Below are 26,260 nucleotides of genomic sequence, written 5' to 3'. Positions count from 1 at the left end.
GCTTACACACCAGCAGATGGCCAGAGGCCAGAGCATAGGTCCCTGTAAGGACAGTTCATCCAGGGGCCTTTCACTGGGTTGACTTTCTTCAGTAATTCATTTTCTCTCTAAGAATCTCCGGGCTTTTATTCATCTTCCTCGTCTCACTTTCCCCCAAGTCTTCTCTGCTGCTCATCCCCTCCCTCCCTACTAGCCTTTAGGAGGCTGGGAATACTTCAACCTGGCAAATCTCAGAAGACGGCCATTGCCCTCCCCGGAGACTGCAGACCTTTGCCTTTGAAGCGAGTGGGGCTTGGCACCTATGGAATAGTCCTCTCCCCCCACCAATGCCCACATTGGGCCTCGCCCCGATGCTCCCTGAATGTACATTTCCCAGGTAACAAAACTGCAGCCCAGGGAATTAAAAGAGCTTGCCTGCGGCAAGTAACTCAACATTTGTTGGTAGAGCCAGAGCTAGAACCTTCTCCGTCTGCCTTATATAACCCTACATCTCTTCTCTTCTCACCTATCCCCTGTCCCCTGTTTGTGGGCTTTTATTTCTTTATTTTTAGCCAATTGACAGTCGGTGCAGAAGCTTTCTTAACTATGTCCAACAGATGTGAGAGACATCATCCAAAGGAATCAGAAGGCTGGTGTGTTTAAGACTCAGAAAGTATCAAGCTGGTAAGATACCTTCCTGCATCAACACGCTCTGGTTGAAACTGCTTTTATCCATGCTGTGGGTGCTTATTAAAAGCAATAATAGTTCACATTTAGTGAGCATTTACTGTGTGTCAGGCACTGTTCTAAGCATTTTATAAGTATCTTATTTAATGTCCACAAGAACCATAATGAGGCAGGCAGGTATTCTTATTACCCTAAATGAATAGATGAGAAAACTGAAGATAAATATATTACACACTGGGTGGGAATTGTGTGGGGTTGAGAGTGTACCGTGTGAGGCTGAGAGAAGCCCAGCCGCCTTCTTTAATTATGTATTGATTGATAGACTTCATCTTTTTTAGAGAGGAAAGGAAAGGAAGAGAGAGAGACAGATTTGTTGTTCCACTTATTTATGCTATCATTGGTTGATTCTTATACATGCCTTTGCCTGGGAATCAAACCCGAGACCTTTCAGTCTCCGGGCCGATGCACTAACCACTGAGAACACCAGCCAGGGCCAGATATGCATTTTTAAATCCTGTATTGAAATGCTGGTTGATGGCACAGGGAGCACTGTGCTCTGTGTTTCTCATATAAATGAACAAACCTGTTCTGTTTCCCAGAAAACCTCTGGCAGGTCCAGGAAAGAGCAATCTGTACCTGCTCCTCATTCTTGCTCCCAAGAACATGGACTCCAGGCCCTTGTGGGGAGGACTTCCTTTTTAGATGTGGTTTTCAACCTGGTCTTTTAGTTATCAATCAAAAGCACACACTTGCTAGGTTGTCCTCATTTACATGTGTTTAATGCTTAAGGTCATTTGTGAGCATTTGAGTGTATTTCAGCATATGGAATCAGGGAATAATAGATTTCAGCATCATGCTGTGAAGAGAGGTTGTGTTTGTACAAGACATAATGTTGTTTACTGGGTGTTAATAATCACTAATAAATAAACATATCTAGACTTCCAAAATGTTGCATTTTGAGGAATCAAAATGTCAAGTGTTTAACTTAGGAAGTATAATAGTATTTTCTATCATCTCTTCATAAAATAATTAAGTTACATAAAGAAGTAAAATGTCATTGTTCAACACAGTACATATGCAAACAATGCTTACTACTTGGCCTTTGTTTCTATTATCTGTTCTCAAGAATGCTACTTCTAAATATATTGTTCTGATATGTACCTAGACCTATAGTCTATATGTCAATAGTCATATAAGAACCTCCAAGATATTTTTTGTGTGTCTTTATTTCATATTAACTCTGGTCAATTTCTTCCTTTTTAACCACTGCAAGCATTTTATCCAAAATCTACTAAAGCACTTTGTCAGAAAAACAAGTGAATGAGTTAGTCCTTGAAATGCCTTGATCTTGTATTAAGAAGTTACATACTTGACCACTTAACCTTTAAGAAGCTAAGAGGAATCTGCCAACCAGTGATGTAATAATCTGTGTTCCCTTCTATCTACTGCTTTCCCACCCATGACCAGTGCAATATGATAAAAGCCTTAGCTCCATATGAGAAGAAATAAAAGGAAACCGCTTACAAAAGAGCTAAGATATGGCACAATATTCCTTTTTTTAATGCCTCAATGCATATGCAGAATTTCTTCTCCAAATTGGAGGTGTGGGATAACAGTAGCGACAGATAACTAAGAGGTATTTACCACAGCTACAAAGCCCACATGTGAGCCAAATATTTCTGCTATTAAAAAGCACTTCAGAGCTTGACATGAAGTTTATAACAGCTAAATGTCTCCTGCGACTTCATTTGCAAAGACGATAGAAAAGCAGAAAGGAAAATCATGATATGAGAACTGGGAGCCTAGGAGATTGTGCTTTTAAAAAGGAACGAGAAACCACCCAGAGGTTTGACTGGCCCTCTGAGCTCCCATTTTCGCTGCCCTGACCATGTTCTCTAACAACTGGCACTCCTCCTGCCATCGAGCCTCTCTGCCTGCCTTTCACACAGGGCAGACCCAGGTTGTGTGGGGCCTGAAACTTATTTTGAGGGCCCTCTTAGGGTGATGAATTTGATTAGACCTTACTTTGGCAAATTTTACAGAAGCATACTACCGAGTGAACTCATTGCTAGGGCTCCTCGCGGGCCTTGGGAGGTGCCTGCGCAAGTGAGGGGTCCCGGCAGTTAAGCTTCATTAGCTTCCCCGTAAATCCACCCCTGCTCTCATAAACGCCACCAACCTTGCCCAGAGTAATGCTCTTCCCTTGTATACGTCCTTACCCGCTCTGTTCCATCGTAATCCCGCCTGGCTGTTGCTAAGTATGAAAGGCTTGTTTGTGAAACCCAGGAGCTTTAGCCCTGGTCAAGGAAGACCTAGGGTGTTCCTGTGTGAGGCATATAGCAATGACACCTCAAAGATCTTAATACAGTTTTTTGATGTTTCATTCATTTGTTCATCCTTGCAGCCCTCCATTCATTTAACTAATATGTCCAAGGTATTCTGCCTTTGAGAACATAAATTGTGCAATAATCAAGAATAATCCTTGAACAAAGGAAATTGTGCTGCCAAATATAGCTAGGGATTGGTGAAAGAGCAAATGTATTTACAGCATCTCAATTGTTAGGTTTATCTGAAGCTGTCTTCAAAACGGTGACGGTCTAATAAAGAACCATTCAGAGCTTTTGACGCCTACATATTTCTAGGTGTTCCAGAATTAGTGAATGGCGTCATTCTATGGGTAATATGAACAGTTACAAAATTTTTTAAAAATCTATTAAATATACCCCGCTGTGATATTAAAAGTGAATTTCTACTTAAGAAAAAAGGTTATCTTTGTGTGAAAATTGCTAGTGAATTTAGGCCTGTGACTTTTATTGTTCTTTGATAAACCATTAGTCTTAGTAAACTATGGAACTTATTATAACTTTTAAGACTTTTTTATAACTCAAATTATACCTTTATGTGGGCCCCCAGGATTGACTATTGGCCCCATTTCCCTACTTCTTTTTAAGATTTATATCTTTTCGGAGGCTCATTTTCCATTAGAGGTTAAATTGGGGGTGTGAAAAATGATTTTTAAATGGAAACCCCAACGCAGTGGGATCCAGTTGGTGATTTTCCAGGCCTCTGCAGTCTTCTCACCTTCCTCACTCTCTTCATTCAATCTGGCTTCCACTGCTCCCCCACGTACACCCTCTCCCTTGTCACCCAGGCCTCTTCATTCTCCTCCTAACACATTTGGTCCTTCCCATCTCTGGTCTCTGCCAATCTTATTCCCCTCCTCCTCGCCCATCTAAGTCCTTCCTTCTAGGATGACTTAGTTACCATTGCCTCCTGACTATTTTAGCCTGCCCTCATATTTTCCTTCTTTTAACTTCAATTGGCCTTAGCATAGTCCCACAGTAAAACGGTGCATTCTCTTATTGTCCAAAGTTGTTGTCTTTGTTTTCATGTTCACTGGTGCATCCATTTCTTGACAAGTATTTTGATCCCTTTTGCCAAGTACTATCCTAAGTGCTGTAGATTTACTAATGAACACTACTGAGAACGTCCATGTCTTCTTAGAATTAACATTCTAGCAAGGGAGGCAAAGAATGTTTTTGAAGGCAAGGATTCTGCTTAATATGTTTTTGTACTCTGAAGCAATTAGTATACTTTATCCCTGTTATATGAAAAGTTTTAAGATTTGTATTAGGAGCACAGTTTGGAAGATAGGAATCCACAAGACTTACGGAACCAAACAATTTTTAGGAGAGGAAAGTAGAGCGCTAGAGATGCAGACATCAGTGCATATATCAGATAGCTGACTTTCATTTCAGGGTAGGGTTCTTCTCAGGCAGACACATGCAGTGTCTGTAGACACACCGACATTGTGAGTAGGCATTTATCTGTCCTTTGTCAGGTTGAAGAGGAAGGTTAGTAGAAGGTAACTGAGATAAGGAAGCTGAGGGCTCTCGTAAAGAAATGTTCTGATAAAATGTACCTATTAGTGAGTTTGCTAGAATTATGGTAACATAATCTTGAGCACTGCTGAGGATCCTAGAGATGTCAGATATGGAAAAATGAAATTACTAAGTGTACTTTTTATTACTAACATAACATTTTTTATTTGCTTGACATGTTTATAGAAGGACTGATGCCCCAGCTTCTTTGCACCAAAGAAACCAACTCCCACAGGAATGTCATCCAGTTTCAGATATTTTGATAGAGTTCTTTTTTTTCCTATTAAAATGAGCCAGATTTTAAAATATGGGACACCATATTTTTAGGGGCCCTCTAAACTGCAGCATATATAAAATTAAGGCCGTTTCTTCTAGAATAACATTTTATTAACTCCTTGGACACAGCGATCCCTACTCTTTAGCCAGGTCAAACTCTCTCTTACTACCAAAAATCAGCTACGTTCTGTTTTGATAGCAAGGTGTGCAGGTTAGACTACTGCATCCTCTGTGAAAATGTCTTCCAGTTTTAAGGGAAAAAATCCCACCTTCGTAAATAGATATTTGTATCACAGAAGTTACATATCAAATAAAGATGTCTTCATTTTCAAAGGATTTTGTCACTTTTAAATGGATGAGGGGCAATCTTAAAATTTTTTTTTAGAGGATGAACACATCATAATCTATTGCTAAAATCATTTTTTTTAGTTTAATAATAGACACTTATTTCATTGCTTTGCCATTACAAACAATGCTGCAGTGAAACACATCTGCACATAAACTGTTCATTTGCAAGTATGTTTGCTGAGCCAATTTTTAGAAGTGGACTTAGTCTATTCATATCAAATCATGGAAAGTCCGAAACTTTGTAACATATTTTTATATCTGTTAAAGACTAGTCCCTTGCATTATTCTTTCTTCCTAGACTATTATAAAATTATGTTGGTATTTTGAGTATGCGGTATTGGCATTTTCATTGAAATATATGATTTACTACAACTTGATATCTTTATGACTTTGAGTCTTCATTTCCAAGAACAGGGTGATTTCTTTCTATTTAAGTTGTTTTTTAGGTGTTTCACTAGCATTTAAGATCTTTCCTCCTGACCCATGTGGTTCAGTTGGTTGGAGTGTTGTCCCATACACTGAAAGGTCACAGGTTCGATTTTGATTGCCTGTCATGGTATATATCTAGGTTGTGGGTTTGGTCCCCAGTTGGGGAGTTTGCGAAAGGCAACCAGTCTCTCTCTCTCTCTCTCTCTCTAGTCAATAAACATTCTCCAGTGAGAATAAATAAATAAATAAATAAATAAATAAATAAATAAATAAAACATTTCTCTTGTTAAGCTTATTTTTGGAAAGTGCATTTTTTTATTTCTCTTATAAATGAGATCTTTTCTTCCACTAAATTTTCTAACTGGTTGTTACTTATGTGCATATAAAGAAAGCTATAGGGTTTTGTGTAGTAAATATTCAGTTGCCTCAAATTTCTAATAGTTTGTCAATTCTCTTGAATATTTTAAATTAACCATTACATCTTCTGTAAATGATGATAATTTTAACTTCTTTCTGATTCTTATACCTCTCTTTTCTTTATTTTGTATAATTTTATTGGCTAAAAGTTTCCAGAATTATATTATACTATATAATAAAAGGCTAATATGCAAATAGACTGAACAGCAGGACGACTGGTTGCTATGATGTACACTGACCACCAGGGGGGCAGATGCTCAACACAGGAGCTGCCCCCTGGTGGTCAGTGCAGTCCCATAGGGGGAGCACTGCTCAGCCAGAAGCCAGGCTCACAGCTGGCCAGCACAGTGGCAGTGGCGGAAGCCTGTCCCACCTCTGTGGCAGCGCTAAGAATGTCCAACTGTCAGCTTAGGCCTGCTCCCCAAGTGGGCCTATGCCATCAGTCAGACATCCCCCAAGGACCCCTGTACTGCAAGAGGGTGCAGGCCGAGCTGAGAGGACCCCCACCCTGAGTGCATGAATTCAGTGCACTGGGCCTCTAGTATTAAATAATAGGCGTCTTTGAGCCTTACTTTTTTGATAATCCTCTAATATTTCACCACTAAGTATGCATTAGCTTTTTTTGTATCAAAAATATGTTTTTTTATCTTGTTAAGGAATTTTTTTATTGACTCCTATTTTTAAAAAATTATCATAAATATGGAACTTTATGTCTTTTCAGCATGTATAGAGATGATCAAATTGTTTTTATTTCACCTACAACTATGACAGTTCATGTTAACAGGTTTCCTAGTATTATAACATCTCAGCACATTTAGTCACTTAGTTGTGGTGCTTTAATTCTTCCTTTAACATGCTGTTTTATTCTAATAATATATTATCTGAGATTTTTTGGATAACAACTTTATTGAGCTACAATTCACATACCGTACAATTCACCTACTTAAAGTATGCAATTCAATGTCTTTTAACATATTTACAGTTATGCAACCATGACAGTCAGTTTTAGAGTATTTTCATCACCCCCAAAAGAAAAACCATACCCTTTAGCAGACACTTCCCATTCCCTTCCACCCTTTCTTCTTCCCAGTGCTAGACAACCACTAATCTACTTCCCGTCTCCATGGATTTTCTTTTCCATAAATGGAATTATACAATATGTCATGTTTCATATCTGACTTCTTTCACTTAATATATAGTGTTTCAAGGTTCATCCATGTTTTAGCACCTATGAGGATCTCACTAATGTTTATGGTTAAATAATATTCCATTGCATGGATATACCATATCCATTCATCACTTTATGGACATCTGGTTGTTTTCATTTTTAAAGTTCTTATGCTACTTAAAACATGCTGCTATGAATATTTGTGTACAAGTTTTTGTGACAAGTTTCATTTCTTTTGGGTGTATATGGTCACGTAACCTCTATGTTTATCCTTTTGAGAAACGCCAGACTGTTTTCCAAGGTGGCTGAGCCATGTTACATTCCCACCGGTAGTGCATGATGCTAGCTGAGCTTTTTGCATTGATATTCATCAATAAAATTGGTCCACACTTTTACTGTGCAACCTTTATTAGGTTTTAATATCACTAGTATACTGGCTCCCTAAAAGAAGTTGGAGGCTTGACATCTCCACTACCGAGATGAGATACAGCTGAGGACTCTACCCAGTATCCTGTCAATTATGGGGTTTTCTAGTCTGACTGGTGGAAACAGGTACTATCCTGGCCCTGAGTGAACACTGGTCCAGTCCCCTCCACTTCTCTCAGATGGTTCTTTTCTTAACCTCAAGTAGTTTCCTCATATACACGCACCAATCAGTACTCTGTAGAAGACTCCAGGGGGACTCTCCACAGTTCTTCAGAATTTTCTCTCTGCAGCAATCTCCTGTCTGGTATTCTATACTGTAAACTGGAATCGCCTTGGTTTCCTTAGACTTTCAGGGAGTCTACCTGCTTCCACCTTAGTTCTTCCCCGCTGTGCTATGGCCTGGAAACTCTCTCAAGGCAGTAATCTGAGGCAATGGCAGGGCTCACTTAATTACCCCCACCCCTCTCGAGGATCACTGTCCTTTGTTGCTGATTTTCAGTGTCTTGAAAACTATTGCTTATATGTTTGTGTAGGTTTTTTTAGGTGGAGGGTGTGGGGGGGGGGCGGGTTCAGGCAGTAGGATAAATGAGGTCTTTGTTACTCCATTTTTGCCAAAAGCAGAAATCTTCAGAAAGCATTTTAAGTGGCTTGAATCTGTGGCTAAACTACACACTCCATTCAGAGAACAACTTAATATAGGAACCTCTATTTCTTGAGTGCTCTCTGGGTGCCAGGCACTATGCTAGGGAAACTCATACAGAATTCATTGACAGGACGTATTTATTGAACAGCTATTAGGTATCAGGGACTGTTCTAGGCAATGAGGATACATCCTGGTACAAAACAGGTTTTAAAAAAATATTTGTCCCTATGGTGCTTATGTTCTACCTGAGAAAGAGAGAATAAACAAAATTAATAATTCAGTAATATAGCACATTAAAGGGTAATAACCACTATAGAAAAATAAAGAGCAGGTTAAGGGGGTTCAGAAATACTGAAGTGGAAATTAATGATTGCAGTTTTAAGCAGAATGGAAGTCTTACTTGATAAGGTAACACATTTGAGCAAAGACTTGAAGGAGATGAGGGAACGAGCCATGGGTTGTATGGAAGAAGAGCATTTACACAAGGAAGCAGCCTATTTAAAGACCCTAAGGCAGAAGCATGCCTGGTGTATTCAAGTAATCATAGAGAGACCTCTGTTGCTAGAGCAAAGACCAAGGGGAAGAGTCCTAGGAAATGAGGTCAGCATGGGAACCAGATTGAATAGGGTCTTACGGGTCATTATCAAGACTGGCTTTTACTATGAGTGGAGAGAGGAGCCATTAGAAGATAGTAAGAAGACAAGGTTTGTGATTTGAAATATGTTTTGAAAGGATAATTCTGGCTGCTCTTTTGAGCAGAAATTGTGGGGTGATAGGTGGAAGCAGGGAAACCAATTAGTAGACTGAATTAAATCAGATGAGAGATGATAATAATTCTTTCTAGGGTGGAGCAGTAGAAGGATAGAAGGTGGATTTTGACATATTTCAAAGGTAGAATGAACTACATTTCCTGGCACATCCAACGTGGGTACAACAGAAAAAAGAATTGAGGATATAGTCATAGTCAAGGTTTTTGGCCTGAGCAACTGGAAAGATGGGTTTAGCAGATGAGAAAGACTGTGCATGAAATGAATTTTGGGGGAGGGGAGAGAGGGAGATGAGGAGGAATTTAATATTGAACATATGAAGTTTGAGATGTCTGCTAGAGTCCCAAGTGGAACTATTAAAATAGGAAGTTGGATATATGAACTTGGAGTTCAGGGTACAGTTCTAGGCTGATAGGTCCAGTAAAATGAAGACTGATAAGTGACCCGAATTTAGCAATGTTGAGGTTGTTGGGGAGACTGTCAGGATGGGTGATTTTTTAACTGCACCTGAAAACTGAGAACTGCTAAGTGAAAGTCTTTTCCTCCATCTTGCCTGATTGCTCATTTCATTAGTAAGAAATGCAACTGACATGCCAAGCACAATATATGCTATTTCACATCCTTTATTTTTTCAAATTTGTATTTCGGTCAGATGGGGAAATACTTTTATTTTAATATGTACCTTACAGATGTTGAGTCTAGATTCATTCTAATGACTATGGTAAAGATAAGATATTTTTCCCTAGTTCATCTCCAAAAACATATAAAACCTAGCAAAAGCTTAACTATTGTATTTAAATAGAGAATTCTTCCTCTTCTTGAGTTGATGACTAAATAAAATATAGAACAGACCGTTATGTTCTAGTTTTTTATTATACCTTTTGAAATAGTTTGTATGTGCCTTTTAAATAATTTCAAGTGCCATGAAAAATAATGTTAATAGCTCAAAATCAAAAGTAAAAAAACAACAACAACACAAAAACCCCTAAGTATAATTTTTAAAAAATCTTTTTTTTCCTCAAGCGTTTTACGATGGGATAATGAGACAGATGTCTCTCAACTGGAAGGACATTTTGACATGGTTATGTGTGCTGACTGGTAAGTACATAAAAATCATAAAACTCCTGTTAGGAAAAAAAATAGCTTTGCTGGAGTAATTGGGCTGTGCTGTTTTGCTGTCGGCTAAGCAAAGTCAACAAATGAAGCACAAAGCCACCTTAACCTCAACAAATTAATATTCATCTCCATGTGACAGTTATAAGGTAGTCTCCTATCACACAGTAACTTCTACCACATTATTTCCCAAAGATTGATTTTGAGAAGCATTTCCATTTTCTGGAATTGCCTCTGTTTCATGCTTGACGTATCAGTAAATGGACGACTTAGGCAAATTGCAAATAATTATGGCTCGGAGAGGAATAGTCTGGAGAAAAAGGAGTTTATCAACACAAGCAGCTCAATTAGCTTACTTCTTAGGAGAGATCTGACTATTGATATAAGGGAATATATGTATGTGTGCACACACATATACACTCCAGCAAATAAACATATCTATGGAATATCTTTAGGGAAATAGCTTTTCTTAAAATGTATATTTGCTATCTAATACTGTTCAATATATTCAATTATGATATTTAATTATACATAAAATAAGAATTAAAAAATTATATTTTAATTGTTATGCAAATAATATTAAAATCTCTGTCAGATGCCTGCTTTTTAAAAATAATTTACATATTTTGTCTTCTCTTTTAGCCCAGTCTACTAATTGTTAATGACATTCTGATCCTAAGTTACAGGATAAATATGTACCAAACCTTAATAATGATTTCAACTAATCTTATGTATTTTCTTCATGTGTGTTGAATAATAATTGTTTCAGCGTATGGGAAATGTTGACAATTCACAATTATTTTTCCTGTTAAGAGTAAGATCTTATTTGTATGTTTATCTTGATGTTTTTATGACACCTAAGTTCAGATTCTAAAGATCTATTATGTTGATAAACTGAATCATAAGACTCAGAGTCCAGAGAAGACTCCCTCTCAGAGAGTTGAGTGAATAGGATGACATTTTCAGGAAGTCTTTATTATTATTATTACTATTATTATTATTATTTAATACAATTTTTAATGGGTAACTTTTCTACCCAGGTTAATGAAATTAGATTTTCTTTCTTTTTTCTTCTGATTAGTACTTCTCAATAAAAAATTAATATTTCATTTTATTTTTAGCTTGAGATTTTCTAGTTTTCCATGCCCTTTTAGTGTCTTTGAACCCAGTTTCAGAAAACCTGTTCCAAAGAAGGAAGAAACAGATTCCTGATTAATCATTGATAGTGTGTCTCAATATTACATCCTTCATCTAATCAAAAATAAGGAAATAAAATCTCATCATATAATTTGAGTATGTAATTTAGTAAGTGCCTTTCCTCACCGAATATGAGAAAGATCCTCCAGGTTTCATTGCGCAGATGAAGATAATGCTGGCAGGATTAGATCAGATTAAGCAGGAAAGTCAGATCAGAGAGCAACGGAAAGAGGGACCGAGGGCAGCATCTTCTTGGAGGCTTAGACGGGTCGCACATGGATGGGCTCTGATTACGTGGGGAAAGTCAGGGCTGGCCAAGAGATTTAGGTTACATTTGTCCTTTGCACAAATATCAAAACAGCCCGTCCTTGTCATACCTTGTGTTGTGGGCACTCACACCATGTCATCCTATTTGTACCAGATAGACAAGCAGAGGAAGTAAGATTTAAGCTCTTTTATGATTAATGTTTTCAGGTTAAAAATAGCCACACAACATGTTTGAAAAATAGTCTTTTTTTTTTCCTTGCCAACAACAGGATAACATACAACTGGTATACATAATGCATATTCACTTAACGCTTTCATTACAAATATAGTATAACATAATACAGTGTACACACACCACATACTCACACATCACAAACACACATCACAAACACAAACATCTAGTGGCTCTGTGAGAATGTATGAATTCAAATGAACTAAATAGACCAAGTTTCATTTTATAAATGGCTTTTCTATGCATTAATTCAGTGGGTTTTTTTCCTGGTGTTCTAAGTGCCAGAATGTCAGCCTGTTTATAATTTCCCATTAGGAAATGTGAAACATTAAGCTACTCTCACTGCGATGCTGATATTATTTCCAAAAGAAATGCTTTGGGAATGGTCTCTCTTCACATTCACAGGGATGGGTAAGCTGCTTAGAAACTTAGAAAGTACAGCGGTGTTTGTAATATGCATGTTGTGCCGATAGCAGTGCGGCCCAGGGCTCCATGAGCTCTTTATCGTCCTGTAGGTTTGGCATTTCTCTATCAGAGTTTCTGCCTGGATGCTGCTTCTAGGGGCAGGCAGGCAGACCATGCAGCTTTTCTCTCTCTCTTTTTTTTTTTTTTTTTTTTGAATGTCACAGAGGAGGAAAAGAAAGCTCCCTTTAGACACTACCACCAAGATGAAACCTGAAATGCTCAGTGCCAAAAATAGGTACCACACATAAATAGATCAGTTAAGTCTCACCCCATCCTTCAGTCATTGTCAGCCAATGAGATCTGGATTAGGCCACGGGAATATGAAGCAAGAGTCACAGAGTTCGAATATTAGGCACATGGATTAAATTCTTATTGAAGCATTTCCAGCAAGGATGGCATTGTCTGATTCCCTGAATAGCTAACCAGTGGTACTGCTTGATCCCATTTACATGAAAACAAGCTCTATTCACAAAGCTATTCCCAACCCACATTGTGGCTCAAGTAAAAATGCACATGATTACAACAGGCGGTGATATGTTTATGTTCTTGAATCATTCATATATTCATATATTTACATTCAAACATTCACAAACCTGTGGGTACCAGGGGAAATAACTCATTTCCCAGAAGACACAGTCTCTTGGCTCACATCTAAATTATTAGCTCGACTAGATTATAAAATAAAAAGGAAAGCTGTGAAAGCTAGTCATTATTTAACTGTTCAGCATTTTTGACAATGAAATATAGTTTCATGGTTCAACAGTTCCTAAATAACTTGTAAAATGTCAACTTTGAAATAAACAGAAAGGAAAATAGAGGTACTGCAAAAGGGATGCTGTGGACAAGCATCAAAATATTAGAATATTTAACCACAGGTGTAAAAAAACACACACACCTGCCTATTAAGTTCCTTGGTTGACTTGTTTAATGCTGAATTTAATATGAGTTCCTTTGCACTGGAATGCAGTCCGGCCCAGTCCTTGCTGAGCTTAGAAAAGCGAGTGATTGTTACTATTAAGTCTGCCTTTCCAGACTCCTGTTCAACCCCAATAATCTAAGAGCCTGGAAGTCAGATTTATTTTTTTTTATCCAGTGAACGCTCTCATTCAGCATTTGATGGCTTTCCAGTTTATTGTAGCTCTGCAGAAATGAAAACGATTCTGCACCCTTGGACTCTAACGGCTCGGAGAGAGTCTGAAATGCCACCCGGAGCCTGCCGCGTGGAGCTAGGTGTGTGGGAGTCAGCTCCACCTGGGCACTCCTGCAGCCAGACGTGGGAAAGAAATGGGGAAGGCACATCACCTCCCTTGCTCTCAGCATTTTCACTATGGACACCGATTGTTTCTATTTTCTATTCTTTTTTACTTTTAATGATTTTTGTTTAAGTTTGGTTTTTGTGGGGAAAAATTTTTTTTCAAAATAGGTTCTAGAATTTCTTTGATTTCTTTCAGATGCTGTAATCATGGATATTTCTAAGTCACACCTTAAAGAATTTTACTCCTGAAAAGATCTTTAACCTGAACGTAGTGAGCCCTTTCCCTTCACACCTGAGGACACAGTCCCAAGAAGATGTGCAGTGTGCCCAAGATCTTGCAACCTAAGGGGGCAGAGCAAGTGGGATCAGCATAGGGCACGAGGGCCAGCTTCCACAGCAGTCAGTGGATTACTACTGACGGAGGCCATTCTTCCGCTGCAAATTAATATGAAACATCAAATGTAACTGAGCACATTTCACCTTGAAAATCACAAGAGGTCTTCCTTTTTGTGGATAGTGACAGAGAAATGCCTCCTTCCCTCTGCACTAATTAATTTTCCTATGAGAGGAGCTGCAAATGCTCTGTGCGCTGCTCAAAACAGACTGATTCTAAGGGAAGGGATGAAAATGGCCTGCCACCTTTCCTTTCTCATAAAATCTGTGGTTCAGATCAATGGAACAAAGCAAGTTTGATTCCACGAGTGAATTCTGTAGAGGGGTGTGTGTGTGTGTGTGTGTGTGTGTGTGTGTGCACATCTGTATGTGTTTTAATGGCCGACCTAGGCTGACTGTCGATGCACTTTGATCAGTAACTGAAGGGGAGAGTTGAAATGGTATCTCCATCCCCATCACTGACCCTCTCAGCCTTTTTAAATAGATCCACTTAAGCTACTGCTGTTCTCTGAGCCCATTAGGACCATTTAAGGGGCGAATTTTCCCGAGATTATATATCACTCCTACTAAAGCACATTGAAATTGCTCATAGGACTATCCTGCAAAGCATTATAAATTCTGCATCAGAGCTAAGGAGACAGGTGAGCTTGCTTGGAATAAAGACCACTTAGAAAACTACAGGAATTACTTTTGGGAAATTTGGTTTGGATGGAGTAGACGACATTACTGTATTTGGATAACTGTATTTGTAATGTGTCCTATGTGTTGAGCTGCATTTTTTCAGTACGTTGGGATGCTAATTAATATATCTGTCACCATTACCAAAATTAAGTAGAAATAGTACTTTTTAAGGTTATGTTTTAAACTCAGCTTTTAAGATGCTGTTTTTTATTCTAATGATCTTACCAGCTCTTAGGATGCACAGGTATAAACTGAGCATGGTCTTTTGCTTAATGCTATGTACCCCATCCAGCCAGGTTTTCTATAGGCCTGAGTACCGGACAGAGATCTCCTCCCACAATGATAATCTTCTTAAAAAACAAAACCAGAATGCTTAATTATTAAAACTTAAGATATCAATACCTCACTAAAGAATAAGGTATATAGTCCCGAAGAGAAAAAGTTTTAAGACACTTAGATATAACTTGATTTCTTCCTTTTCCATCCTTAATGGTTATTAGTCACTGATTAACATGACTTAAAGGCAGATTTTATAAAAACAAATATTTGCCAACTAATATGTATTATTAATTTGATTCCACCACAGCCACAGAGGTGGACCTTTATTGATAAAGACACAGAGGCCTCATGGGAAGTGACTTGTCAAGGTGACATAGCAGAGAGGTCAGAGCCATAGCTCTATTAAACGGTGAACTACACCCCACCCTTGCCTGTAATGTGGCTCCTGCTGACGGCCGAAGCCCTCAGCTCCAAGAAGGATGGGGCAGGGCCCTGGAGTAGGCAGTACTTACTCATGCTCTGTGAGGAGCAGGGAGGCGAAATCAGAGGGGCCTGCACCCAACGACAGCACTGGGAGTGGGAGGGGGCTCCCACTTAGGCTCCTCCTGGGGTGGCTGATGCACAAGGCTGCCCCGTGTCCTAGCCTGCGAGTCCCAGATAAGCAAACTCTGTCCCAAGCTTTCCAAGATAAGGCCTGGTGAACATGGGGGTCAGGCCAACCTAACCAGAGGGACGATAGAGCTACAACAAATTCTCCAGAGACCAGAGGATAAAAAAGAAAGATGACAGTGAACTGGAAAAAAATCAACATGGAGATCAAGCTGGAGGAATCCGGAGTTGCCATGGTCTCCATGATGCGTTGCCCAAACCTTACCTTTGTTCTTTGTTTTCGGAACCATTTAGTCCTAGGTCCCTGGTGGAATCTAACCTCAGTGCTATTCCTAGTCACTAAAAGCCGTCCCCACCGGAGATGATTCAGCGGTTTATTTTTGGAGGGTGGTCGCACAGCACCCTCTGTGTGCGGGGGGGCCCGGGTCTACAGAGACTGAGCTCCAATGGCAGCAAGTGCTGGGAGAGCTTCCTCCAACAGAAGCTTAGAAATCGTCCCGTTGACAATAACCTGGGGCCCAGTGTGTGTGAATAACCCGGGCCCATTGATGTTGATGACTTGGCTTCGCTTCCATTGCAGTACCACTAACCACAGAATCTTTATTTCTCCCCCAGCAAGACATTTGAATAGAAAAATGCAATGTCTCTTCTTTAGCGTTGAGTAAACATGTGTAATTAGCCCTGCACTTGTCTCCATTAGTATCATTAGACTTGAAAACCCAGTTTATCTGGATTCTGCTCTCTTCTCAATGGCAGCCTGTTTCTGGACCAGTACAGAGCCAGCCTGGTCGATGCAATAAAGAGATTGCTCCAGCCCGGGGTAAGTAGTTCCTGTTTCCACCCGAACACTGGTTCAGAATAATTAGTCTGCGCGCAGAGATGGAGAGAGTAATGGAATGGCAGGATTAATGTCATGTGATACTTTAATACTTATTATGTCCAACTTCAATTGGGTCTTCTGATCTATCAGATTCTTTCCTAATCATAACCAGGAAACTTCTTACCCTTGGCCTTCAGATAAGGAACACAGTGGGTAGTAAAATAAATGAAACTGCTTCAAAGATAGTGTGAGATTATTTTTATCAAAGAATTTCTTGAGTCTTTTCCTTTGATAGCAGTATCTTCATATGAAAGTAGAAGTATGATATGGAAAGTTTTCTGTTGACTTCCGTCATTTTAAATCCCTTCAATGGTAACCTTTGTCATTGGGTATTTATTGCAAAGGCATTTTTTTTTCTATTTCTGTTTATATTAAAGAAAAAGGACTTCAGATGAATCTGTATATTAAAAGTTCTTTGCTTTAAAAGGAAGCCATTATTTACATATTATAAACATTAGGTCACAATGAAGCCACGCATGGCATAAAAATTGTGCACATTTTTACATTTATATATCCATTTATGCCTGTGAGTAAATTACAGAGTTTGTATCCACTCTTATTTTGTTGGGCTGTTATACTAAGCTAGGAGGTCTTGCAGCCTAAACAGAGAGTTAATATACGTCTATTTAAAGTAAGAAAACGAGTTTAAAGCTCATGCATTAAAAAAAGAAAAAAAATTTAAGTATGTAAGGCTCTCGCTATACCATCGAGTTTATTTAAAATAGCGTAACAATGTTAATGCAGTCAGTCTAGGGCAGGAACTCAAATTTATTTGAGCAAAGACTGCAGTGTGTGTGTGAAGTATTTTCTAGTTTTGTTTCTAAAGTCTTTTTAAAAGAGGGTTTGCGCCAGTCTTCTGACCTCAGTGAGACTTACAGACTAATACCTTTCAATATTCCTTTTATATCTGTTTTCACATGGAAGGTTCCCAGGGCAATTTGATAATCATCCTTTGCCTCACACTGTTGCTTTTTATTTTGTTATCTCTGTATAGCTCAGAAACTTTAAATAGACCTCTCAGAGGAGTAACCACAGCTTGGTAAGTGGTAATCAATTAAAGGAAATTGGCTTCTCAGTTCCCTCTGTGCGGTGGATAGTAGGTCTTGAGGCGAGGAAGGGGCGCGGCCCACGCTGGGGATGGCTGCTGCCCTAGTTGGGTGAGCAGCCTGAGCTGAGGGTGGAAAAGGGAATTTGGGGCCTCTCCGTCCCCCCTGTGAACCTTAGGTGAGCCTTGTGAGCATTTGCAAGGTGAGGATTTTCAGAGTCACTGAGACTCTTGGATGTAAAGGCCTCCATGGAAATGTATCATAGGCCACATATATAAATGCAGTGCTTTCAAGGACTCCTGGATCTTGCCCTGCACAAACAGGACCGCACTCCACGCCAGCCCCCTTCCGGCCTGTTGGTGGCAAATACTCCATTTTGCAGCAGATCTGCATGATTTTCCCAGAATCTTTTGTAAACCATCCTCATGATTCACAATAAAAAACTGCCCAAGCTATGAATAGACCTAAGTGTAGATTGGACTGGAATCCTAGCAGGCCCCCTGTTCCCTCTATTACACCTTGAACCACACTCCCCCTGGCCTGAAGTATGGCTCCACACAGCAGCCCCCCTGAGCGAAGACAGCAGCCCTCCCTACTGACGGCTGTTACTCACCCTTAGTTCCTAGCAGGGGGAGGCAGGGCCCTAGAGTAGATGCCCTCCTTACCACGCGAGGAGCAGGTACCCTGGATCAGAGGAGCCTGCACCGAACAGCTGCATTAGAAATGGGAGGAGGGCCTGGCTTAGGCTCCTTGTTCACAAACGGCCAGGGCTCTAGATTAAGGGGTAAGAGGTCCACTGTAGGGGGGAGTCCGAGTTGTGGATGGCACATGGGCATTCCAAAATTACCCCCCAGGAAACTCATCCCTTTTGGGGGAATCTAGGGAGGCACAACACTTGCACTCCCTAGGCCTCCACCCAGGTGCACCCTGCAAGGGTCACATGGACTTGGCAGTGACCTGCAGCTCCATGTCCTGTGCCATTGGGCTAGAAGGGTTCCCAGAGCTTGGGTTCCCAGAGCTTGGGGGTAACCAAAGGAAGAGCTGAACTATCCTTCTTAGCTCTCAGCGCTGGCTGTTCTGCTTCCAGAGGACCACACCCTGCTGAGCGTGTGTGCTGTGAAGTCACAGTCCAATACTAAGATAATAGCAAAGGTTTTATTTCTACTTGGAGCTGCTTTCAATGTTTTCTTGAGCCAAGACAACTCCTCCATGGTGTTGTGGCCCAGAGATCTGAAGATGTCACAAGAGGCCCGCAGAGAAACAACTTGGGGGCTACGCTGGTGGGTCCTGAGTTCTTCATAATTCAAGGCTCAGCACATCCAATGGGAGATACAAGAAGTTCTCAGGGTGCCCAGCAAAAACTGCACTTGAGCCAAATGCAGCAGATGACAGTGATGTGGGTGGGGAGACGTGGCACTAAAGGGTTTTCAAAGGCAATGCCATGATTCCCAGGTGTCTAGCTTTGTTTCAAAAATGGAAGAGTATGGAAGTGCTTGGTACCCAGTAGGTGTGTCTGAGTGTGTGTGTGTGTGTGTGTGTGTGTGTGTGTGTGTGTGTGTGTGTGTGTGAGAGAGAGAGAGAGAGAGAGAGAGAGAGAGAGAGAGAGAGAGAGAGAGATGGGTAGTGACCTGGCTCCAAACAGTAGGGGCTTGGAGCCAAGGATATTGAATTCCATTTTAGATGGAATGGGTTAAAGGCACTTTCAGAACTCACCCATGGAGAGATCTAGTAGACACTTGAAAATACGGGTGAATGCTGCAGTTACATACTAGTGAGTTTTGAGGTATAAGTGATAGTTGACGTTTTGGACTTCGGTAGAATGGCCTAGGACTATATAGAATAAGAATAAAAAGTAGGCAGAGCTTTGGGGACCACTGACAATTAAGGAGCAAGTGGAAGAAGAGAAGTCAGGGAAGGGGACTGAGAGAGATACAGGGGAGGAAGCAGGTGGGAAGTAGGGAAAGTCAGCATCTCAGAAACCTGGTAAAGAAAAGGCTAGAAAATAAACATAAGCTTAGACATGTAATCGGTATTTAATAGTTGGTTGCCTCGAAATGCAAGAGGAATAAAAGCCTTTCGTTGGCATAGCATATTCCTTTTAAAATAAACCCTAAGCATACTTATTTTTCCAGAAGTGCACACCCTTTAATATGTGAGTACGGATTAGTCTAGCAAAACAGCAACAACTGCACTCACAATGTAAACAGTATCGCCTTGTTTAGTGGGACTCCTCCTCTCTCCTCTCCAGGGATAAATGAATCTCTCAAATTTCTGCTCATCAGTCAAAATTTTACATTCAATTGAGTGTTCATTCTTCGTTTAAAATGACTCCGTGACTGTGAATGCTTAGAAACTTGTGCTTTGGTAAATTGAAAATAATTTTTCTAAAGTGATGGGCTAATTTGAAATCTATTTTTTTTTTCTTGTTTTGATTTTTGCAGCCTAAATTGTAAGTCGTATTCCTCTGATTAGACCCGACAAAGGGTTTGGCTCTACTGAGATGGGTGTGTGTGTCCTAAAACCAATCTCTATGGGGTGGATGCAGACACTCAGTAGGGCTCAGTGGATGCTTACTGAAGCATTCAGAATGGATGATGTACTGTTGTCCCTATTAAGTATGAATCCACATCTCAAAAATATCTGTATTTAATTAAATGAAAAGGAAGCATTTTAAAACTCATAACTGAGTAATTAAAGATTAAAAGTCCTGCTTGCTCTTTCTCTTTCTCGTGGGTCCAGTATTGTGCCCTCTCATATCCTGCCATAGTCGCTGACTCTACAAATGCTTCTTGGAGGAAATCTTTTCTAAAGAATAAGCAATAGGAGCTGGCCTTCGAATCCCCCAAAGACTCGTATTTCTCAGATGATTCAACATCAGCATTTGGTTTATTCTCTCAACAAATATTGGTTGAGTATCTACTATCGGCTAGGTCCTGCGAAAATGCGGTGAATAAACATTAGAAGATCCCGTTGGCATGGAGTGTACATTCCAGCCAGAGGAGGCGGGCAATCACAAACAAGGATACGATGTGTGTCAGAGGTGATGAGTGCCAAGAACAGAGATAGAGCAGGGAGAGGGGGTAATGATTGGGGCGGGGGGGGGGGCGGAGACGGGGACTGCTGTTCTAGATTGGGTGGTGAGAGAAGGACAGGTAAACCGAGGCCTAAAGGAGGAAAGAGATGTCTGGGCAGAGTGTGCAGCCATAGGCTTCGTTGCAGTCCCCTAACAGCTCATCCCAGCCAACAAGGGGTGCACTGTGGAGAGCATGTGCTTTGTAAATGCAAACATCAACCCAACCAAGAACTGCAGAGCCCTGTAAACATGATGATAAATAGCTTAGATCAGAGATTTTCAGCCCGTGTGCCACAGGATTTTTAAAATATGCAGTACCACCTGGCTGGTTTGGATAGAGCGTCGACCTGCGAGCTGAAGGATTCTGGGTTTGATTCCAGTCAGGGGCACATGCCCAGGTTGTGGGATCCATCCCCGGTGTGGGGGGTGCAGGAGGCAACCAATCAATGATCCTGTCTCATCATTGATATGTCTATCTCTCTCTCCCTCTCCCTTCCTCTCTGAAATCAATAAAAGTATATATATATATATAATTTAAAAAAAAAAAATGTAGTACCTGACTATTTAGTGAGGGGCACTGGCCTCTTTTCCCTTAGATCAGGGGTCCTCAAACTACGACCCACGGGCCACATGCAAATACAAATATTGTATTTGTTCCTGTTTTGTTTTTTTACTTCAAAATAAGATATGTGCAGTGTGCATAGGAATTTGTTCATAGTTTTATTTTAAACTATAGTCCGGCCCTCCAACGGTCTGAGGGACAGTGAACTGGCCCCCTCTTTAAAAAGTTTGAGGACCCCTGCCTTAGATTGTCAAATGTTAAAAATGACAACAGCCAATACAACAATAGCCTTCTGGTGTGAATGCCCTGTTTTGTACCATAAATATATAGGTCATATAATAGAGTTGCATCTTTTTATTTATATATATATATATATTATTGATTTTTTACAAAGAGGAAGGGAGAGGGACAGAGAGTTAGAAACATCGATGAGAGAGAAACATCAGTCAGCTGCCTCCTGCACATCTCCTACTGGGGATGTGCCCGCAACCAAGGTACATGCCCTTGACTGGAATTGAACCTGGGACCCTTGCGTCTGCAGGCCGACGCTCTATCCACTGAGCCAAACCGGATAGGGCAATAGAGTTGCATCTTATTGGTCACAACACAGAATAAGGTTTTGTCTGATTGGTTAATTCTTAGTACCAGAAGTCCTTTATACAAGTATAGGCACCTGATTTTTTTTTTAATTGAGCAAAAAGGGAAAATAATTACTATTATTTTTTATTTTTGTAAATCAATCAAAATTAGGCCTATTTTTTGTCAGATCGGCAAAAAATTAAATATATTTTTTGGTGTGCCACAGAATTTTAGTAATTAGTTTTTGTGTGCCATGAGATGAAAAAGACTGAAAATCGCTGGCTTAGGTAATAGCTGTTAAAAATCAACTCTTCCATTGTAATGTAAGACAATTTTTGCAAGTGAATTTAAAATAAAATAAAAAACTTCCATTATTCAAAAATCCAGAATGGCAACCAGCTCTTAGAAATGACTAAAATGACCTACTAGTATTCACTTTTTTTTTTAAATAGAGATTTTTGCTCTCCTGCTGAGACCCTGTATTATATCTACTTTCACATCCAAATGCATTTTTACTGCTAAGTTTGAAAACCACCTGAAAATAGCAATTAATATGAGAAAAGCTGACAGAACCTTAAGTGTATTGGCATGATTGGTGCTGCTATAATTATGTGCCTGAGTGTGTACATGCCTATGTAAACACAGTATGAAAACATGCTTGCTGTCCGGGACAGTGTAGGGGGGTTTTTCTTGCAGGTAAATGAGGGAAAGAGAATGACAAGGAGAGAGAATTGATGGAATTTTTATAGCACTATTAGGGCTGTAGATGTTTCTAGTCTTACATCTGTTTAACCTTGTTCTTCAAACTGTTTCCATATTCATCACGTCATCTGATTCTCACCACTTGCTGGGGGTGGGGGGCAGCCTTGGTTCTTCCCATTTGCTGGATGAGAAAACTCAGTGGGTCAGCTAGGATGACTTCGATGAGATTAGACTAACATCTCCAAGGTCCTCAGGCTCAACCGCTCTGAGATTAGTTTTCTGACTTTCCTGAGGTGACACAGCTCTTTAATGGTGGAGACCCCCTTTACGTCCAAAAACCCTTTCTGCCACACAGTCCTTCCTTGTATTCTTCAACCCCTTCATTGCATGTTGAATCGTCTGTGAAACGCAATGTCTTCCCTACATGGTTGTAGGGGTTGAAGGGGAGGTTGAAGCACCCAGCACAGTGGTAGCTATTTTTATTACTGCCATCACTGGTACTGATGAGGAGGCAATGCAGTGTCCGGGAGAGAGAAGTGGCATTGGAGTCAGATACATTTCCATTCATTTACCAGTTGTGTCATCCTGGCCAATTAGTCAACCTTTCTGAGCATCCTGTAAAATGGAGCTGAGAATCCTCACGTTTTGGTGGTTTGAAGATTTCGGGGAGACAATGAATAGAGAGCCCCTCTCCCAGAGTCTGACACCTACTGCGTGCTCAGTAAATAGTTGGCAGGTGGGAATGGTAAACCACCTTTCATAAGAAAGTAGGATATGTTTATGATTCTCTCAAAACCTGAAGTGGCATTACATCAAGGTGAAGTGTAACCTTGAAATTAACAGAAGCACACAGCCAACTTTTAACCAAATAAAAAGAAAAGGAGATCCTGAAGCTTAGCCATTCTGTGCACATCTGAGAGGGGGAGGAAAAATCCACATGCACCCAGTAGCGAGCACATGACCCACGTGGAGGTTCATGTCTGGTGGGTTTCTGAAAATCCGGTGTATGTTGTATACAGGTCCTCCCGGGCTCCCCACTGCAACAGTCTCATAAGGTTGTGCATTTTATTTAGAAAAGCTGTTTGTCCTCTTTATACCACTTTCTTTGAAAAGCAATCATTTGAGTACTGTGAGGAGCTGCTTTGCTATAATGAAGGCCATTTTGAAGGATTCAATGAAGTTGGAAACCAAGATCCTTGTAGCTGACAGCGTGGTCCCAGATAAGGCCGGTGGCAGGACTGAAACGTGAAAATTCCCCACTGGGGATTGTGGTTCCTTGTCTCTGCGGCGGCTTTCTTGGTACTGAGATTTCAGGGCACAATAAACTCACATTTACAGGCGTCTGTTGCCACATGCCCTGGAGCTGTGTTGCGGGTGTGTTGGCAGCTGCCAGCGAGTGCAAGGTGGGTGGCACTGCCCTGGACCACTTACTTGAGAATCTAGTGCTTTTGTTTCAACTGCTAGAACCAAAAGAGGTGCATGTGGTACAGAACACCGACTTGGAGTCACATTTTGTTTATTATGTGCGTTATTTGAAAAGCCACTGGCCCTTTGACTAAGAAATATATATTTTTCTTATTTGATGCATAGCTGTCTGTGGAATAGTTCTCACTGTGAATGCCCATCCTGTGTGGATGTCTCCAGAACAATTGAGTTTTCTACCTGAGATCAGTATGTTAAGTGCTTTGACCGATGTCTGCGATGTTTGGTTGCCTGCCAGTTTTAAAATGTGTACATTTCTTTTTTAATGTTCCAGGGGAAAGCAATGGTATTTGCCCCACGCCGAGGGACTACTTTAAACCAGTTTTGCAATCTAGCTGAAAAAGCTGGCTTCTCTCTCCAAAGACATGAAAATTATGATGAACACATTTCAAACTTCCACTCCAAGGTTAGTTTTCTGCTTGTGTTAGATAACACTTTAATCCGCATTGCATTTTGAAGAGATCATGGTCTTTTTGGCAGGTAACCTAAATATTTGATTAAAGTACTTAGGTGTGCTGCTTCTGAACAGCTCTGTGTATCTGATTATTTTGTGTGGTAAAGCCATCTTTTATCTTTGCATGTCTAGAAGGATTTTACAGAAACCATTCTTGTTTACTCCTTTCTCGGAAACAAAGTTATCTTTTCATTTATAATAGGCTAATTTATAGGATGCCTGGAGGTGGCATAGAACGAATGATAAACAAGCATTTATATTTTAATGAAAAAGCTTCGGGCTTTTAAGTAGGTTAAATGTTTAGCTGTACGGAAATAAATAGAAGGTGACTGTCTAATTGTATCATGTTGGACTGTAAATCTTTATCTCTGCTTGCTTTATGGCTGGGTCAGTTGGCAGTTTGAGACTGTTAAATCTCCTACAGAATTTCACAGTTGTGGGGTTAGATGTCAGAGCGAGGCGCTACAAGATTTAGGTCAAAAGCACTTATCTGAGAGTGATTTCTAAGCTTGCTTACATAAAGCAATGTTATCAGCCTTTTTATTATTTATGGGTATACAGCAATATAGGACACTGAGAGGCAAGTGTCCTGAAAACTTTAGGACTCTCACGTTTGCTAATACACGTCACTGTTACTAGCATAACATGTATTACTTATGTAATTTTGTGCCTTACAGAAATCTCCCTTCTCTGAACTAGTCTGACCTTGGCAAGAGACTTTGACTTGTCATAATTTTGCAAGTTGTGACTGCAGGAAAATAAAGGCCTGACCTTAATTTTCTCCTATAAAAAGACCAATAGCACTCTTTATTACCCGGGACTATGATTTAATGCAGAAGTTACTGAGTTTTGAAAAATTATATACAAAGTGGACCTGATCTTCCCAGCAAAAGAAAGGAAATCCTCACTTTCTGGGAATGGGTTCACCTCTTTGAGTCTCTAAGGGCTCCATTCAGCCCCTGGAATAGAAATGATGCTTTGTGAACTGGAGGGGTTAAACCATGTCCCCTCACTGTTGGAATTGGGCCTTTTGCTTACAATCAGAAAGTGAAAGCAGAATGGCATGGTACTCAGATCTTACCTGCCTCTACAGAACATGTTTTCCTCTTTCAACCCCTCCCCGAAACAAAAAGAATGGCCCTGGAGGCTTTACCTGGGGGTGGTGGTGGGATAGGGGGCGGGGCAGGGGGGCTCTCCTCTACCCAAAGCAGTACAATCTGCCTTCTGTCCCGCTTAGGGCTAGAGATAGGGGGATTGGATGATGGCTGCCTCAGTGTCATTGTCATTCACTTTCCCCCCAGAACAACAAATGCTTTTAGAACATCAGCCACAGCTCAGGAGAGCAAAGGCTTGGGTTTCTCCACCAGCAGAGAAGTCGGCACCGGGCCTGCTACCTTCCCTCTCCTCTACCCTCTTCACCTCCCTGCGAGACCTGGAGTGTGTTGGAACACGGGAGGTATTTGAGTCCTTGGTGGCCGCCTTTCCTTTGTCTAGAACTTTCGATTGTCAGCAGCTAGTAGACAGCAACGTCCTCTTTTTCCAGCCTTGCCCACTATCCTGCAAAGCATCGCTCCCTAAATCACTAAGCATGCTCTTACCTTTCCATTGATACACGCCCACCGTTAGTGCTCCATAAATAACCATGGGCGGATTGGTCCCACAAAAATAAAACGTCACAAGTGGCCTCATTTTTATCTCTCCATAATCGCTTAAAAGTTAAATTCCCCAACTTGTGGACACTGGGCTAAGAAACAGTCCTCCTCCCCTCTTGGTGGTGGTGAGCAGTGAACGTTGCGGCTTGTTCTCAGGAAGTAGCACCCTAAGGGGATCCTCTGAGGACCTGGGGCGTCCTAGGTAAAAGCTACAGACCCCATCATGTTGATTGTTGATGAGCTCAATTGCGCTGGATTGGTGGTGAGCTGCTAGCAAGAGCATGCCTCGTCCCTCGGCACCAGAGCTGGGATGCTGGG

The 26,260-nt window shown here is 40.6% G+C and overlaps 1 protein-coding gene across 3 annotated transcripts in view; it reads left to right on the top strand.

Annotated features, from left to right (window-relative positions):
* The window catches only part of CAMKMT (calmodulin-lysine N-methyltransferase), a 290,479-nt gene that overhangs the window by 260,098 nt on the left and 4,121 nt on the right, over positions 1 to 26,260 (top strand). For 2 of the 3 annotated variants that reach the window (XM_059659957.1, XM_059659956.1), the window contains 3 exons: positions 10,045 to 10,119; positions 16,269 to 16,332; positions 24,111 to 24,242. In XM_059659957.1, the coding sequence (XP_059515940.1) occupies positions 10,045 to 10,119; positions 16,269 to 16,332; positions 24,111 to 24,242 (271 nt within the window). Of the gene's footprint in view, positions 1 to 596; positions 664 to 10,044; positions 10,120 to 16,268; positions 16,333 to 24,110; positions 24,243 to 26,260 lie in introns of all 3 variants that reach the window. The other variant, XM_059659955.1, reaches the window with a different exon arrangement.

The sequence above is a fragment of the Myotis daubentonii genome, chromosome 12, assembly GCF_963259705.1.
Source record: "Myotis daubentonii chromosome 12, mMyoDau2.1, whole genome shotgun sequence".
In the NCBI taxonomy this organism is placed as follows: domain Eukaryota; kingdom Metazoa; phylum Chordata; class Mammalia; order Chiroptera; family Vespertilionidae; genus Myotis; species Myotis daubentonii.
This window is presented reverse-complemented; position numbering and strand designations above follow the sequence as displayed.